This window comes from Geotrypetes seraphini, chromosome 5, assembly GCF_902459505.1.
Source record: "Geotrypetes seraphini chromosome 5, aGeoSer1.1, whole genome shotgun sequence".
NCBI classification, from domain to species: Eukaryota; Metazoa; Chordata; class Amphibia; order Gymnophiona; family Dermophiidae; genus Geotrypetes; species Geotrypetes seraphini.
In genome coordinates this window covers 93140113-93158898 of record NC_047088.1, presented here as the reverse complement: position 1 = coordinate 93158898, position 18786 = coordinate 93140113, and the positions used below count along the sequence as shown (strand labels likewise).

Here is an 18786-nt window from a genome sequence, read left to right as displayed (position 1 = left end):
TGGCTCCCCCAGATACCCTCAAAATTCAATTTTCAGGACCCCCTCCCCCATCCCCGCTGTCTCCCACAGACAATAATGCACTATACTTACAGAACTGGAAAGTGCTGTGTCTGATTTAGTTCCCGCTGCAGCTGGATTATGAAGAATATTTCTGCCTCAGACAAGCTTGCAAATTCCTCCAAGGGCTTGTCTCTTCAGGCAGCCCTTTACTCAGACCCCAAGTGTCTGAAACCCTCAATTCCTTTAGCTCCTCTGCATCTTCAGAGGGGGGATGCAGTCGGCACCTACCTCAGCCCTCTGGACCAACACAGGGTCACTCAGCCTGCGCTCCAGCACCTGATAAATCAGGGGTGAGCTGTACTCCCATGGGAACTCCCTGAGCTACCAGCTAGGTAGATTCCCTATTAAAAGGTTCCCCCCTCCCCTCCGAACACAGAGACTGAATCTCCTCCCAGGCAGCAGAGCTGTCCCAGGATTTCTGGGAACCTCTGTAGCACCAGAAAGCCTCAAAAGTCAAGATAAAAATCCTGAAAATAATAAATCCGGTGTGGAGCAGATGAAAGACACCTTCTCAAATCACTTGCAGGAGGAAAAACTGAGAAGCTGAGGCACTCACTGCCCAGTGACACAAGGTGGTGGAACTGAACAATGTAGATGATGCCTTCTGCAGTTGTCATAGGTGAAGGGAAGAAATCCACTTGTAAAGCCCTGCGTCTCTTTTGCACTAGAACGGGCAGTAGAAATCGTGCTAAGGGACTACATGACAGCATCATAGTGTTAGATATGGAGAGACTTAGAACTCAAGTAATTGTGATGGGGTATAGCTAACAATGCAGACAGCCATGTGGATCAGAGCCAGGGCTAATGGAGCTGGTGTGGAGTATACATATAGCTGAATACTTTCAAGAATCACTATTTACCGAACAATGCTTCATGCATGCTGCTGTTGGTAGTTGCAGCAACATGTTGCTGCTGAAGGAGGTCAGCTCTGCTGGCAGTTCAATAATCGATTAGGTCTTGTAAAATAGTAAACACCACCATTCCCCCTTAAAAAATCAGCCCTATATTTGAATCCTTTTAATAATGTTGACACAGTAGAGGATTATAGTACAGGTGTTTGAGCATCTGAGCTCTGAGTGGGAGAGAATCATCATAATTAATACATCTTACCAATAATGTCAGCCACAGTGAGTTTCAGGGCTTGAGGGCTCTTGCTGACAGGCAGTTCCTCATCTCTTAGGAGGAGGAGGATCTGGCCAGGATCTACTTGCAGCTTCAAAGCCATTTGATCCACAAGCTTCTGCAAAGGGTCAAACTGTAGGAGAAGGAAAGGACTCAAAGTCAACTGGTGTGTATGAGAAAAATAAATATGGTTAAGTGCAAGGAAAACAATGCCACAGGTATAGAAAATTACTAAACACGAGGACCCATCAGATTTCTAGGATTGCATCTCAGGAGGTAATCCATATATAAACCCACCTCGTGAAGGGAACAACCTGTATTTAATAAATAACTATAAACTATGTTATATGGTTACAATATTATTTATTTTACTACTGCAATACATTAAACTCAAAGAAACTATCTAGTAAGTTCAAAGACTGCTGATCTTCATAATTCTCTAGTTCTTGTCCAGGGGTTCTCAAGCCAGTCAGATTTTTAGGATACCCACAATGGATATGTTTAAGATAGATTTGTATGAAATGGAGATAGTGCATTCAAATTTCTCTCATGCATATTCATTGTGGATATCTTGAAAACCAGACTGGCTTGGTGTGTTCCAAGGACTGAGTTGAGAACCCAAGCCTTAGTTCAATTTACATTTTGGCTGTAGAGACTCTGATATTTGGGCTGAAGAAAAGCGAACATATCAGTCCTTATTAACGATTATTACACTGGCTACCAGTGGAAGCACGAGTAATATTTAAATTTTCATGCCTTTGTTTTAAGTTGGTTTGGGGATTGGCTCCTACCTACCTTTTATCCAATTTCGTGCTACATGTGAGGTTAACCAGGAACTGTAATTTTATTTGCATACCCAAAGATTTTAGGCTGTAAATTTAGGTCTTTCTTAGACAGGATATTCGCATTTCAAGCAAGCAAACAACAGTCCTGGTTGGGTAACTACATTAACGGAGCCATGCTGTCTTACGGTGCCTTCCGAAAAGAAATTAAGACAGTATTGTTTAATAAATTTATCTGTTAATTTGAGGTTTTATTCTTAACATAATAATTTTACTGTATTAACATAAATATTTTTATTGACTTTTTAGTTAATATGCTGTATTTTTACCATTAATATTTTGTATTTCACCGATTGTCCAGTTTTTCTCTTTTGTGTAAACCGCCTAGAATTCTTTTGATTGAGGCGTATAGAAAAATAAAGTTATGTTATGTTATCTTCCACCTAATCCAGGTTCTACATTAAAGAGTAACAAGGCTCAGAATAAAGAAGCATGCAAACAACATCTAATTTCATATCTGACAGTGTAATATTTACTATTAACAGGACTCTGCACATAATATGCTACAAAGGCACATGTTGCAAAATAGTAACTCTTAAATACAGTTATTGTGCACAGTCATGAAATACTTCTATACACTTTATAGAATATAAAAAAACTGTAAATAAAGAGTTGTCTTGCTGTCAATATCCCATATCAGGCAGATCTAAGAACATAAGAATAGCCTTACTGAGTCATAGCAATGGTCCATCAAGCCCAGTAGCCCGTTCTCACGGTGGCCAATCCAGGTCACTAGTACCTGACTAAAATCCAAGAGTAGCAACATTCCGTGCTACCGATCCAGGGCAAGCAGTGGCTTTCCCCATGTCTTTCTCAATAACAGACTATGGACTTTTCCTCCAGGAAATTGTCCAAACCCTTCTTAAAACCAGCTACGCTCTCTGCTCTTACCACAACCTCTGGCAATGTGTTTCAGAGCTTAACTATTCACCTGGATTAGCTACTGTGAGAATGGGCTACTGAGTTTGATGGATCTTTGGTCTGACACAGTAAGGCTATTCTTATGTTTTTATGTTAAAAAAAGTAGTATAATTTAATACAGGTGGGTTTTTTTTGCCTATGACTGTGAGAAGCAGAGTGAGAAATCACCTTGAGCACCCTGATTCAGTAAATGGCTCTACATTTCTATTATTTACCGACCTGGTTTTAAGTTTTTTTGAACTATTTAGCTAAAGTTTGGCTGTGAAGAGGACAGCTGCATAGACACAGTTTTTCAGCTAATTGGGGGAATAGTCCTTGTTTCTTTTACAAAAAGTTTAGATTTTAAAACTTTGAAGATTATTTCATTAGCATTCTCACTTTTCCTTTTCTAGCTGCTCCCCCCCTAAAGTGAGGTATATTCAGCCTGATATAGTCAGTGTTTATTAGACCACTGCAAAATTATTCCTGGATACTCAGTGCTGGGTCATAACCAAATATCAGCATTAAATACTTAGTATGTATGGACAGCTGACATTTAATTGATAAAATGCCAGTATTTAAGCACTTTTATTTGGCCAGTTAACTAGTTAAGAGCTGAATATCAGCCTTATCTAAATTGTGTATAATTAATAGAAAAATGGCATTTAATCATGACAAAAAGATGTTAATGGCTCCCATATTTTAATAAAATTTTTATAATTTCCCTTCTGTACCGCTAATGATCTTTCCATTCTATATATGTGACATAATGAATTCCACCAAAAATTAAAATTAAGCCTCCTATAATCTTTCCAATTATTAGTAATATGTTGGATGGCAACTCCAGTCATGATCATTAAAAGTTTATTGTTAGACGATGATAGATGATATCTGACTCTTTTTTCTCATAGACATTCCAAATATCACAGTATCATAAGATAACGCTACATGGTTTTCCAATAAACAATTTACTTGATCCCAGATTGAGTACCAAAAGGCTAAAATATGGGGACAGTAAAACAAAAGATAATCCAAAGTCCCTACATCCAGATTACAATGCCAGCATCTATTAGACAAGGAACTATTTAATTTTTGTAATCTAACTGGGGTCCAAAAAGCTCTATGTAACAAAAACAACCAAGTTTGTCTCATAGACGCTGACATTGTACATCTCATTCTCCAAGACCAAATTTGTGGCCATTGAGATGCTGAAATATGATGCTTAATCTCAATGCTCCAAATATCCCTAAGACCATTTTTAGTTTTTTTTTTAAAAATCAAATCACTAATCGTTTTATACCACTGTGCGGCCTGGTGACCCAGAAAGTCCGCCTGAAAACATAGAAATTCCATACTGAACTGAGTATTAAGAGTTTTCCATTCAGGGAACCCTGCCTGAATGGCCTGCATCAATTGCAACCAACGAAAACATTGTGATTTATGAAGCCCAAATTTATGTTGCAATTGTGTAAAATCAAGCAGTTTACCATTAGAAATGACATCATTTAAAGTTCAAATTCTTGCAATTATCCAATGCTTCCAGACGACCTTGAATCCGCCAATTTGAATCTTGGAGTTTAGCCATATGGATTGATTAGTTGATTTATTAATAGGAATAGCTGTTAAGTTACTAACAAATCTTAATGTTTTCCAAGTATCCAATAAAATTCTATTTTCTTTGTATAATCTGGGATAATGGATAAATTCTTATAAAATAATTTGACTTGGCAGACTTGATGGGCAGGCTGGTTGGGCCATTTGGCCTTTGTCTGCCTTCATGTTTCTATGAACAAATTCATGGAGGAGACAGCAGTGAATTTAAGGAACATGAAAACAAGATTATAATTTCTGAACAATTGATAGAGAAAATTGAGTTTCAGGTCTTTTTGTGTCACTCTGCTTTTGCTGTCTTAATTTGAGCAAGATTTTAATGCCATATTTAGATTGTATTATTCCACAGTAAAGGGTTTGGATGATTTCAGATATGACTCGACAAACACAAGACTGAAGGAAGTTATTTTTAGCAATGACTTTAGGTGCTTCATTTCTTTTGGCTTATCCATGCAAGTGTCTTATTAAATATTTAGGAGTGAAATATGTTTTCTATTTACCAGAGCAGCTGAGAACTTTTCTGGATCTGAAGAAATTGGTGACTTGAACTGATTAGATACTTTTTGTACAGCCGTTGAGATTGTGGGACCAACCGACTCTACTACTATTATTTCAATGTAAATTGAGGTTCTCTTCCCTTTACCAGGGCCTCCTTCCTATTATTGTGGTCTAAGAAAGATAGTATATTTCTTGTGTTTAAAAATTGATATTTCCTTTTTTACACTTTTCTTTCTGTATTTCTTACGCAAGAATATTCTTGTGAATCATGATAAATTGCAATAAAATATAAATTATATATATATATATATATATACTAGTCTTATAGCCCGTTACATTAACGGTTGCTAGAATATATGTGTGTGTGTCTCTCTTTATTTCTTTCTTTCTCTCTCCTTAGCCGCTTTCTTTCTTTCTGTCTTTCTTTTTCCTTGGCTGTCCATCACCACCCCTTGCCTGCTCCCCCTGTCCATTCTCCCTTCCTTTTACCTCCCCTGTGTCCACCACCACCCCTTCACAGTTCTCCTTATGCAGCAGCAGCCCTTCTCCCTTTGTTTTACCTCCCCCCTGTCCATATATATATATATATATATATATATATATATATATATATATATAAATCCCACAAATGGAGCAATCTGCCCATAATACACCATAGTTCTATGTGTACATACACAGTTACATGGATAAACAAATGCAAGCTACAGGGATCATTTTGTAGTCAGCATACCATCCGAAGGCTGATACGAAAGAGACTGGACCTCCTGCGCACTTTGATGGTGATCTCTTGTGATACATTTGCGTCAACGAAGACAACATCACTGTCATTCTCCTCCTGTGAGGATGGCTTAGATGGCAACATGAATTTATCCAAATCCTTCAGTGTCTCATCCACCGCCCTATGCAATAAAAAATAAAAAAGACACAGCTCTCAAGAATAGGAATGCTCTCATCCACTTGGCTGTGCAATTTAAGCAAAGATATTATTCATTCACTGCAACTACAGATAAAACAGGCATAAGACTCCCCTCATCCAACAATCTGTGTGAAGATGCTGTCAAGGATTGAAAGAGGTTGGGGAGGGAAAGGGTACTATTAAAGCAGTTTCTGGGATACAGACCTGATTTTCTGGGATACAGACCTGATTTTCTGATAGGCTCGTCCATGCTTCTTTTTGGGTGTCTCCGACAATGGAGGTGGTGAAGGGGACTTATCTCGAACCCTAGAAAAAGTATTCCTGTTAAAATGGTAAAATACCAGGGGACACAGGAGAACGATAAGGTGTAAAAAAAGACCAAGTTAGCTTTTTCATTTCCTCAGTATAAAAACTCTGATGGAATAGTCAAAATAGTTAAATTAAAAAAATAGATGGCTAAAGTTTTATTTCACTATGGCTTTCTGGATTTATTTTATAAATTTCTTGTGCAGAATTTTTTCTTGCATAGTACAAAAATCACAAAGTTCCAAAAATATATATCCACAACAGTTCTAATTCATGTTGCTTATCTGAAGCAGAGACTGAGTTGCGATGCACGTGCAGATCAGGTGTAAGTTTGTGTTTGGACATGCTTTTGAGGTTGATTCTGGGAGTCTATTTTATAAAGGTACATAGGCACCTATGTTGCTTTTATAAAACAGGCTTAAAATGGAAGGATTAGATTCTTACATCAATAATCTTCTTTCCTGTAGAACAGGATAAGATTCCTCATGGATGGGTTCAGCACCTCAACTCATGAGATGCTTACAGAACACATCAATCATTTTCTTCTTCCCAACCCTTTGTCTCTCTGGGCAGCGCCCCTTCTCTTCAGTCTGTGCCAAAGTAAGTGATAACCTCTAGGAGAGGAAATGAAAACAAGGGGAAGGGGGCTCGGGGACCTCCCTGATCCAGATAAGTTTGATCTGCTCTGCAATAGCAAACAAAAGTTAATAAACAACTACCCAACAGGGCGACAAATAACAGTGGAGAAAGAAACCACCTACCTGTGTGCGACCGGCACTAACTTATATATGATACGATATGAATCTCAGTTCTAATATGCCTTTCTCTTCCATGGCTGCCTTGAGCCAAGCTGTTGGATACTCTTCCCAACCTACAAGCCAAAACAGGCATAACAGACATCTGACAGGGCGAGGCATAAGAAATCATATGCTGTTGTACAGGAAAGAAGATTATTGAGGTAAGAACATAATCCTTCCTTCCTGTGCAAACAGCATATGTTTCCTTATCGATGGGATGTACTAGAGCAGTCCCTTGAGTCTAGGGTGGGACCAGCATAGAGGACCCAAAGGTCCCATTCGTTTGTGCTGCCATATTCACTCTGTAAAATTTTGTAAAGGTAATGAGAGTAGACCATGTGGCTGCCCTACAAATTTTGTTGGGTGGCACCACCCTGGACTCTGCCCAGGAAGATGCCAAGTACGCTTTCATGGCAAATGGCAGCTGCTTTCCACAGCCAATGTATGCCAAAGAAACAGCCATGCGGATCCATCAGGAAATAGAAGTTTTAGAGGCTGGTCTGTCCTGCTGGCTAGCACTGGTCAAGACATAGATGATCCAATAGGCAGAACTCATTTGTCACCTCAAGATAATGAAGGAAAACTCTCTTGACATCCAGCAATTTCAATACTTTGTCCTGTTTCTTCTCACCCGTGGGAGCTGCACTTCTTGGCTGACATGAAACGTCGAAAGTACTTTCAGTAGACAGGAAGGCATGGTATGTAAAGACACTCCTGTTTCAGAGAATCTGAGGAAAGGCTCTCTACAAGATAACACTTGCAGTTTCAACAACCTCCTCATTGAAGTGATAACGACTAAGAAAATTATCTTCACAGTTAGATCCATGATAGATGTCTCCAACAGAGGCCCATAACACAATGTTGAGATTCCATGTAGGGATCAGCTGCCACACTGGAGGGCGGAGTTGAAATCTCCCTTCAAGTACCTGGACACATCTGGATGAGAGGCTAAAGACCTTTTCTCCACTGGAGCTCTGTAACATGAAAGACCGGCTATTTGAACCTTGAGAGATCCTATCACTAGGCCTTTCTCTAGACCTTCCTGCTGAAAGGACAGGACTTTAAAAATGGGAGCCTGTAATGGATCTAACTGCTTCTCCTTACTCCAGAGCTGAAAAAGTTTCAACACTTTCGAATAGGCTGCTACAGTTGCCGGCTTATTTGATCGTAAAAGCGTAGTGATAACCATATCTGAATATCCTGTTCATGCTAAGGCTGCATGTGCTCAATAGCCATGCTGTAAGCCCAAAGCATTCCAGATTCCCTAAGGCTATGGGCCCTCATACAGAAGATCCTGGTGCAGCGGTAGTCTGAGACAGCTATCTCACTGTAACCGGACTAGATTCACGTACCAAGGAAAGGACAACACAGCCAATCCTCAATACTCGTAGGTCGCTATCCAGCTAAGGACCCAGTCTATAATTGGCTATGGGTGGAATACATACAGGAGCCCGTTTACTGGCCAAAGTTGTACTAGAGCATCTATGCCAATGCTTCCTGGCTCTGACCTTCGACTGAAGAAATGAGGAACTTTCTTGCTGTCTGCTGAGGCCATGAGCTCAAAGGTTGGTCGCCCCCAGTATTTTACAATGTAGTTGAATGCTCTCTGGGACAAGAACCATTCCCCCAGTTCAGGGTCCTGCAGCGGAGAATCAGCCTGAACATTGCACACTCTCGCTAGATGTGCTGCTGTGATGGCCTGCAGATGGGCTTCTACACAGTGAAGCCTCAAATGGGCCTTCACCTGTAGTGGAACACTCTTGGATCCCCCTTGTGTGTTGACGTACGCCATGGCTGCAGCATTGTCAGAGAAGACCCAGACTGCTTTGCTTTCCAGCTGCGCCTGGAAGAACTGTAGAGCCAACCGAATGGCTCTCAACTCTAATCTGTTGATAGACTTTGTCCTCTTGTACTGGATGACCCTCACAATGACTCCTCCAGCTGTAAAGACTGGCATCAGGATCACCCAGGCCTCTATGTGGAGAGAAAGGCCTCTGGATAATGACCATGACCAGAATCACCACCATCCAGGCTAACTGTGACTAGAGAGAGTCCCTCCAAGGCAACCGAAGTGCTAACAGTGCACTCTGCAAGGGATGCAAATGGGTTCTTGCCCATGGAATCATCTCTATGGTTGCTTCCATGGAGCCTAGCAGCTGCAGGTAATGCCAAGCCATAGGCATCAGTAGCTCCAAAATTTCCAGGATCTGGCATCTGAGTTTCAGTTTGCATGGTTCTGGAAGAAAAATTCCACCCTCTTCCGTGTTGAACAGAACCCCCAAATACTCCAGACACTGAGTGGGTTCCAGGTGGCTCTTTCTGAATTTTATAATCCACCACAGATCCTGCAAAAGCTGAACTGCCTGAGACACTGCCTGGTAACATTCCATTTCGGACAGAGACCTGATCAGCCAAGTCTAAGTACGGATGAATTTGAATGCCTGATCTGTGCAGATGAGCTGCTGTCACCACCATTACTTTGGTAAAGGTGCGAGACTCCATTGTCAAGCCGAAGGCAGTGCCGAGAACTGAAAATGGCTCTCTAGCACATGGAACCTGAGAAACCTCCTATGATCTGGAAAAATAGGTATGTGCAGGTAAGACTCCATCAAATCCAGTGAGGCTAAAAATTTGCCTGGAGCTACCAAGGCAATGACCGATCTCACTCTTTCCATTTGGAACCTGGGAACCTTTAATGCTGCATTTACTGCCTTGAGATCCAGGATTGGTCTCCAATCTCCTTTCTTGGGCATGATTAAGTGTATTGAGAATCTGCCTATGCCTGAGTCTGCATCTGGCAATAGCTCCAATTTGTAACAGCCTTTGCACAGTCACTCTGACCTTGGCTGCTTTCTTTGATCTTTCCGCCTGGGAGTCCAGAAGGATGTCCTATAAGGTACAACAGAATTTGAGTTTGTAGCCCTCTTGAATGATGTCCAGAACCCATTGGTCTGATGAAATCTATGCCCAAGTTTCTCAGAATTCTGAGAATCTCCTTCCTCTGCAGGGAATCTCGGAGGTCGACCTGACAACATTGGGACTTTTTAGAACTTGTGGCAGAGTGAAATCTAGATGTGGAGGCTCTTCTGGAGCCCCCAAACCTCTGTCTAAAGCCTTAGAAGGACCTTTGGGATGAGAAGCCCACAGACCCATAACACAGTTTTTCTGTTGTTCAAGTCAGGCTGAAAATCTTGAACAGAAGGGCAGAAAGAATTGCCAGAATGAATTTCCTCTCCCAATTTGATTGGGCAAGGGTTCCTTTTCTGTAATTTCAAATAATTCAGACATGAAGGCCTTATAACAATCAAATTAATTTTAATTTCTCTCTCCAGACATAGATGGCATTAATAATGTATGTATTGCTGTCACCCGAATAGATGTTGGATATGCGGGCTACTAGTGTTTTAAATAAATACATTTTATCCTTCTTCCTTTCTCTCCAAAGGAGTTCTCTAACATTTACACACATATATACCTCTTCTGACTTCATTTTGCTAATTAACATATTTCAGAATACAGTGGCACAGCTAATCACATGACCTGTTCTTTCCTGTTTGTATTCTGCAAATAAAAAAAACGTATGGCTCAATATAAAATATTCTGCAGTCACTTTCACATTAAGCCCAGTAAGAACATAAGAAGTTCCTCCGCTGAGGCAGACTAGAGGTCCATCTCGCCCAGCGGTCCGCTCCCGCGGCGGCTCATCAGGCCTATTGCCTGAACAGTGGTCCCTGACTATTCCTAAAACCTACCTCTACTCCTATCTGTACCCCTCAATCCCTTTGTCCTCTAGGAACCTATCCAAGCCTTCTTTGAAGCCCTGTAACGTGCTCCGGCCTATCACAGTCTCTGGAAGCGCGTTCCATGTGTCCACCACCCTCTGGGTGAAAAAGAACTTCCTAGCATTTGTTCTAAACCTGTCCCCCTTTAACTTCTCTGAGTGCCCCCTTGTACTTGTGGTTCCCCATAATCTGAAAAATCTGTCCCTGTCTACCTTTTCTATGCCCTTCAGGATCTTGAAGGTTTCTATCATGTCTCTTCTAAGTCTCCGCTTTTCCAGGGAGAACAGCCCCAGCTTTTTCAGTCTGTCAGTATATGAGAGGTTTTCCATACCCTTTATCAGTTTATTTGCTCTTCTCTGGACTCCCTCAAGTACTGCCATGTCCTTCTTGAGGTACAGCGACCAGTACTGGACACAGTACTCCAGATGTGGGTGCACCATTGCATGATACAGTGGCATGATGACTTCCTTTGTCCTGGTTGTGATACCCTTCTTAATGATACCCAACATTTTGTTTGCTTTCCTTGAGGCTGTCGCGCACTGTGCTGACGCCTTCAATGTTGTGTCTACCATCACTCCCAGGTCTCTTTCAAGTTTACTTATCCCTAGCAGCGATCCCCCCATTTTGTAGCTGAACATCGAGTTCTTTTTCCCTACATGCATGATCTTGCATTTCTCTATGTTAAAGCTCATTTGCCACTTTTTGGCCCACTCTTCCAGTATTGTTAGGTCCCTTTGCAGATCTTCGCAGTCTTTCGTGGTTTTAACCCTGCTGTAGAGTTTGGTGTGATCCGCAAATTTAATAACCTCATATTTTGTTCCCGTCTCCAGGTCGTTAATAAATATATTGAACAGAAGCGGTCCCAGCACCAACCCTTGTGTAGCTCCGCTCGTGACCCATTGCCAGTCTGAGTAATGGCCCTTTACTCCAACCCTCTGTTTCCTGCCTACAAGCCAGTTCTACAGTAGATGGCAGTATTTTACTTTTACTATCCTTGTAAACAAACAAGTCACCAATCTCAGTGCAACCTGCACTAAGAGTGTGGAAGATTCTACAGTTGCCCCCTAGATCAGGGTGGGCAACGGGGGCCGAAATCCAGTCGTGTTTTCAGGATTTCCCCAATGAATATGCATGAGATCCATTTGCATTCACTGTCTTCCATTGGATGCAAATGGATCTCATGCATATTCATTGGGGAAATCCTGAAAACCCGACTGGATTTTGGCCCTCGTTGTCCACCCCTGCCCTAGATTCTTCAACGCAGCAGTCCTGTCTTCTATCCTTATTTAAGCTCGATAAAGGAAAGAAACAAGATGTCTGGATTCCCCGGCACATTCGAGGCAGTAAACAGGCAAAAAAAATTTGTCAGGGCAGGCTTCAGGAATAACGTGCCTGTCTATTAGAAAGTATCAAAGGCACTCAAAATGAAAAGATTTTTAATTAAGCATAAGATATTAAAAATCATATATAGCTAGCTTATGTAAACAGATCAAAAATATTAAGGCGTTATTTTTGTAGGACATTAGAAGAAACACTTGTTGGACTAGAATAGCTGTATGCTATACCACAAGACACTGTGGTATAGCATACAGCTATTCTAGTCCAACAAGTGTTTCTTCTAATGTTTTTAATCTGTTTACATAAGCTAGCTATATTTGTCTATTAGAAAGAACATTACTGAGGTAAGAACCTAATCTTTCTTTCTAGTGTGACAGACACGTTATTCCTGAACTTATGGAACGTATCAAAGCAGTCCCCTGAGTTTAAGGCGGGACAGAATGAATGATCCGAATGTAAAGTCCTTTTTGGCTGCAATGTCCACCCTGTAAAACTTTATGAATGTATGGAGAGAGGACCATGTGGTCGCTCTACAGATTTTTTACAGGGACACTGCTGAAGATTCTGCACATGAGGACTGCACTTTGATGGATATAGGTGGATGCTTTCCACATCCAAAATAGGCTGAAGAAATGGCCAAAAGGATCCATCTTGAAATGGTCTGTTTTGAGGCTGGTTGGCTTTTATGGGCAGCCCCTGACAGTACAAAAAGATGATCCGACAAGTCAAAATTAATTTGCAACCTCCAGATATCGCAGTAATACTCTGCGCACATAACAATTTCAACACTTATCACTCTTCTTCTTTACTTCCTGAGGGAGTGAAGGCAGGTGAGCGCAATTCTTGGTTGATATGGAAGCTGGAAACCACTTTCAGTAAGAAAGTGTCTGTGCGCAAGACTATGCCTGAATAGCATCTCCAGCTACAGAGGACAAAGCCTAGGACAGTGAAGGCATTGAAATAGAGCCCTCTTCATCACAGATTTCCTCAGACAGGCCATCCCCATCTTGTGCATGGCACTGTTGCTGGGGAATTGCACTCTTTTCACCGAGGGTTCCATGTGGTCTTTATTAATCATGTAAGTTTCAAACATCATACTGATGAATTCAGGGTGAAACCCCTGTTCAGGAAGGCTGGACAGCCCCTACAAACGCTCACAAGCTCCTTTCTGGGGTTTTACAACAACGCCACACCTGAGCTTTGCTAGGGACACACTTGCGCTGCTGCCCGGCTCAAACCTAGACTTTTTTCCTAGCTCTCACACCATGTGGGCACTAACACCCCCCAAGGGAGTAAAGGAGATTAAGCCAGTGGCTTCTGCCCAACCCCCATGTACCATGCGGCAAGTGGGATACGGATAATCCTCAGAAGACCATCCATTGCAAATCTGGCATGAATCCAAGGTATCCTGGCCTGCAGAGTCCATAACACCTGTTTTTAAGCAAAATCGAGGTGTTTTGAGTCAGATAGAGGCTTTTATTTTCAAACTGGGAAATCCAAGATGGCTGCCACAGCAGCAATTTTAGTGCCAAAAACGGAGCTACACTGGGGTCCAAAAACTACTAGTGATTTTAGAGGTGAGGGAAAATGACTAATTTCCCCCCCTTGATATTGTTTTTCAGGCTGTCAGCCTGTGTGCTGGAAGCTGCAAGTGTTGAAGCTACAGACAGCTTACAGGGAGAACTTCTGCCTCAATAATCTTGGAATCTGGATTGCTTGTGTCTTTGGAATGCCTCTAGGGCACAATGAACTGGCTGGAGACTTCAACCCCTACCAGACCTCACCCATGCAAACAGGGGAAGGAAAGCAGTCAGTCCCGATCCTGGAAAAACTACCAAGGAGCCACTCAGCCTGCAGACGAACCTGGGGCAAGCATTGCTCCCAAAGGATTGGTCCTTGAGCCCCAAAACTCTTAGTGCAGGCTGTCCAAGTGGTTGAACTGTGAAGCAGACCCTTAACTCAGAGTACATGATCTCCCGCAGCCAGAGATGTCCCAAGATTGGGATCCTCTGCAGTACCAAAAAGCCTTGTGAATAGTAAGCAAAAAAACAAATTTAATTGAAAAATAAACACAAGCAGAAAAGACAGGCTCCTACCATTTCGCTTGTAGAGAGACAACTGAGGAATTGGAGGACAGCCCAGAGGTATGGGAGGTGGAGCAAAAGAATGCTAATGAGGATCTCTACAAAAATTCTCACGAATAAAGTGTCTGTCGCACTAGAAAAGGAGATTATATACTTACCCTGGTAAGATCTTTTCCAGTAGATAGGTGAGACATGGTAGACCATAGGGTTATTTCCCACTACTCGCATGGTCTGAAGAAGAAATCCATTACAGGTTTTTCACTCTGCCTCTAGGGTACTTCACATGTTAGTTTAGCGCCCTCTAGCAGTCTTTTCTTCTGCATGCATGGCTTCAGCTGTGTGGATTCTGCTCTCCACATTTTATTATTTTAATTCAACCTAAGTTCGTCCCTTTTGCAGGAATTTTCGCGTTTGAAATGGATTTGAAGTTCTGCCTACTTGAGAATTCACAGATTTCGCTCTGTAGCTGACAGGCCGAGCCCTTCGGGGTACCTTTTAGCCAGTCTGCTTAGTCTTCCTTGGAGTTCAGAGCTGTCCCTGACCTAGTCTCACTCCCTGTTAACCGGAGGGGTCGAGTGCAGACTGTGTAGTGCACTTAGGGGGCTCAGCGGAGTTCCGCAGCACGCTGGCTGTGTTTTCGTGCCTCCGCCCATCCAGGTGCTCATCCAGTGGTCTGCAGGGATGGAGGCATAGTCATACAGGAGAGTTTGACTAGCAGTCCGAAGATCAGCTTGAAGGATGAATTTCCAGCAGTGTGGCAATGAATTCTAAACCATCCATTGAAAAGGCTGGGAGCTGATGCAGGCTGTCTGTGTCCAATAACTGAGAATAAAGAGGAGCTGACAGGCTCCAAAATCAATCTTTTAAAAGTTAATTTCAAGGGGTTTTGAAGGTTTCCTTGTTTTTCTCTATGTGCCCCCACCCAAAATAAGTTGTTTTTATAATTTTTAAAGTTTGAGAAATGTTGTTTTTGGCGTGTTTTTGAAGCAAATTTGAATTTTTAACAAATCTTTTTTTCAACTTTTTCCTGCTTCTGTAAAAATCGAAATTTTGTCAGGAAAGCTGCTGGAATGGAGTCCTTAGGGTCTCCTTGTGCAAATTTATACCAAATTTGGGAAAAAATTGCTGTATTTAGAGCGTTTTGCACCATGTACCTCAGTCGGTGGGTGGTAATTACTGGTTCAGTCTCCGCTTCACAGAAGCAGATGATTACACGCTCAGTTAGCCAATTGGGGCGGCCGCATATATTTTTGTGGCTTGGTTATGCTGCTTTTTCTATTCGCCACGAGACAGATTCTCTGCAGCCTACGAAGCGCAAGTATGAGACATCTAAGGGTGCCTCTATGCCCCAGGGTCCAGATACCTTCTCAGAATTTATGAGCTTTTGCGAGTCCGTATTTTACTCCAGGGATCCGGCTGCTTTGTGCTTTTCTATTTCCCCTGCTATATATCTCGGCAACTATTGTCTAGAATGTCTCACCTATTGCAATGGAAGGACTATTATTGTACTAGTTTGGAATGTATAAATTGTCCTCTTTTGGTTTGTTCAATAAAGACTCCTATGTTAAAAAAAAAAAAGCCTGCACTACAAATACACTTCTCCCTCAATATTCGTGAGAGTTAGGGCCAGAGCCTGCCCGCAAATATTAAAAAAACACAAATAATATTTGGGCCGGTTCTGACCCACCCTCCGCCTTCCCCAGAAACCAGGACCTTACCTTAAGCCCTCTGAGACTCCCCGGAACCTTACCTGGTGGTCTAGTGGGCTTTCGGGGCAGGAGCGATCTTCCTATGCTCCTGCCCCATGCAGATCACTCATAGAAAATGGCTGTCGTGAGCTATCATAGTCTCTCGAGACTACGACGGGAACTCAAGGCAGCCATTTCCTATGAGTGATCTGCACGGGGCAGAAGCGTAGGAAGATTGCTCCTGCTCCGAAAGCCCGCTAGACCTCCAGGTAAGGTTCCGGGTAGTCTCACAGGGCTTAAAATTAGCCCTAAAAATTAAAATCAATAAAAAAAAAAAAAAGGGCGCGAATAACCGAATCCGCAGATACTGAAACCGCAGATTCGGAGGGAGAAGTGCAAGAAAACCTACAGTAAACTAAAACTATCACAAAATTAAGACTGCCTTATAGACTTAGCTCTTTCAACAAGCGTATGACGTGGCTTAAATCAGTGTCAGTTCATGATCCTGCCACCCTACTCTACCTTCCCCCTTCACTCACCTACCATCTATGTATCCTTTTTCCCAGTTCCCTACTTTTCACACATTGTAGTTCTTTTCTTGTTACCAAACAATTATAGAATTATACAGTGCTTTGACCTTCAAGTTAGTAAAGGCTGTATAGCAAAAAACCTAAATAAACATAGACCATAAAGATTTTATGAGCTACTTATGTAGGCTTGCTTTAAAATTACATTCTCAATTTAAGAAACTAAGTTTGCTTTTAGGTTGTTGGAACCTATGGACATGGAAAGAAAGACAGAGACCAAAACAAAGAGAGAGAGATATGACTCAGTAGCAGCCATACAATTCATTCAAAGAAAGAAGAAAGCTCTCTGGGTATAGTATCTCTCTCTAATACCCCCTTCATACTCACAGTTCTGTCCTAGTTCCCTTTTGTTCAAGTTCTTCTTCGGAGTCTGACAGTATATATACTTTCTTTGAATCCTGGTTTTCAAAGGATTGTGGACAGGAGTCGAACCCATCACTGTCTAAATCTTAAGAATGAAAAGAGATTAGTTAATGACATACACAGACAATTCTACCAAGGTACATTTGTCATGGCTGTGCAGAGTGGGAAAAAAGCAGTGCCGAGTAAGGAGCAAAATATGTAGGGTAAAGCAATATCATGACATAGGTCTAGTCTAGTCTAGTCTAGTCTTCGGTTTATATACCGGTAGAGAATGACACGGGGAAAAAAAAAATATCACCATTCCTACCCCGTCCCCGTGAGCTCGTCCTCGCGAGTTCAGTGCTCGTCCCTGCTCCATCCCCGCAAGCTCAAGCCCCATCCCCGTCCCTGCAAGCTCAGTCCCCATCCCTGCCCCTCAAGCTCGGTCCCTGTCTCCGCCCTGCAAACTGTCAGATATCCCATTCACACAAGCTTCGAATAGTTATGATTTTACAATGAACTTATTTTATTAAAGTATAAAAAGAGACAATATTTTGTACAATTGTCATTTTATAAACATAAATAATACAGAGCAAGTGTCACAAAAACCCCTGTCTCCCCTAACAAATACCCCTCTAGTATCATCAAATTAGTACAGAATGCTATATGGAAAAATCAAGCTAACAGAATACTTCAGTCACACATGGCAGGAATAGTGTTAGGGGAAAACAACTAGGGCAACTGCCCCCTGGTCAGAGAGAGTGAGCCCTAAGCCAGCTGGAAGCTAAAGAAACACAGTCTGGGCTTTGCGGTCCCCAGTTATGTCTAATCCAGCTCTAGTAGGATACATATTTCAAATCTGAAATATTCTAATCACAAAATATAAAATAAATTAATTTTTTTCTACCTTTTGTTGTCTGGTAATTTTATTCTTCAAATCACATTGGTCTCAGGCTTTGGTTGTGGGTTCCATCTATCTTCATCATGGCTTGGTTGGCTCCTGAAGGTAAAATAGGTGCAAGAAGAGATGCCGAGACTGACATGGGTGCAATTTTTTACCACAGGAGCAAGACTTTTCACTGCTCCATGGGACGGTAAAAGGTCTTGTTCTCATTCCTGCGGTAAACCAGTTGCACATTTCTCCATTCCTGCGGATTTACTGTGGTGACCCACGGTTTACCGTGGTAAACGGTCCCTGTGTCATTCTCTATATACCGGATCACCTCGTAACAGAGCTCGACTCGGTTCACAAACAATTATAGACCCCTCTCTTCCCTCTTTCAGCATCTTCTTTCTTTCCTCCCCTTGGTATATCAACTCCTCTCTATGCTCACTCCAACCAATACTCCATTCTCTCTTTCACCCCCTCTGTCCATCCAACATCTCTCATCACCTTATTCCCCTACACATCTAGCATCCCTCTGTGTCCCGCTCCCCCTTCTGTGTCTGCACCTCTCCTATCTCCCTATTCTTCTCATGCCAATCATTCCTCTTTCTGTCGCTATCCTCATCGACTGCCCAGCATCTCCATTGTCTTCTTACTCCCATGTCTAGCATTTTCCATCAGGCTCCCTACTCATCCCATGTCCAATATTTTTCTTCACTTTACAACCCATATCCAGCATCCTCCCATATTCCTTTTTCCTCCCTACCTGATCTAGCATTTCCTCTTTTTCCCCCTCCTCTAAGCCAGCATCTTTCCCCAATCCATTCCAGTACTTCCTCCTCTCAATCCAATATGAGGCAAGCCACTGCTTGGCCAGGGATCGGTAGCATAGAATGTTGCTACTATTTGGGTTTCCTCCTATTTTGGGGGGGGGGGGCAGGATCAGGACGGTAAAATTATGTTCTTACCTGTTAATTTTCTTTCCTTTAGAAGCAGCAGATGAATCCAGAGACCAATGGGATAGCTC

At 42.1% G+C, this 18786-nt stretch overlaps 1 protein-coding gene across 5 annotated transcripts in view; it reads right to left on the bottom strand.

The window, feature by feature from the left end:
• NFATC2IP (nuclear factor of activated T cells 2 interacting protein) overlaps positions 1-18786 on the bottom strand; it is a 93469-nt gene that overhangs the window by 24454 nt on the left and 50229 nt on the right. For all 5 annotated transcript variants that reach the window (XM_033946767.1, XM_033946763.1, XM_033946766.1 and 2 more), the window contains 4 exons: positions 16859-16979; positions 6175-6255; positions 5764-5932; positions 1171-1315 (listed from right to left, as the gene is read on the bottom strand). In XM_033946767.1, coding sequence (XP_033802658.1) covers positions 1171-1315; positions 5764-5932; positions 6175-6255; positions 16859-16979 — 516 coding nt within the window. The remainder of the gene's footprint in view (positions 1-1170; positions 1316-5763; positions 5933-6174; positions 6256-16858; positions 16980-18786) is intronic.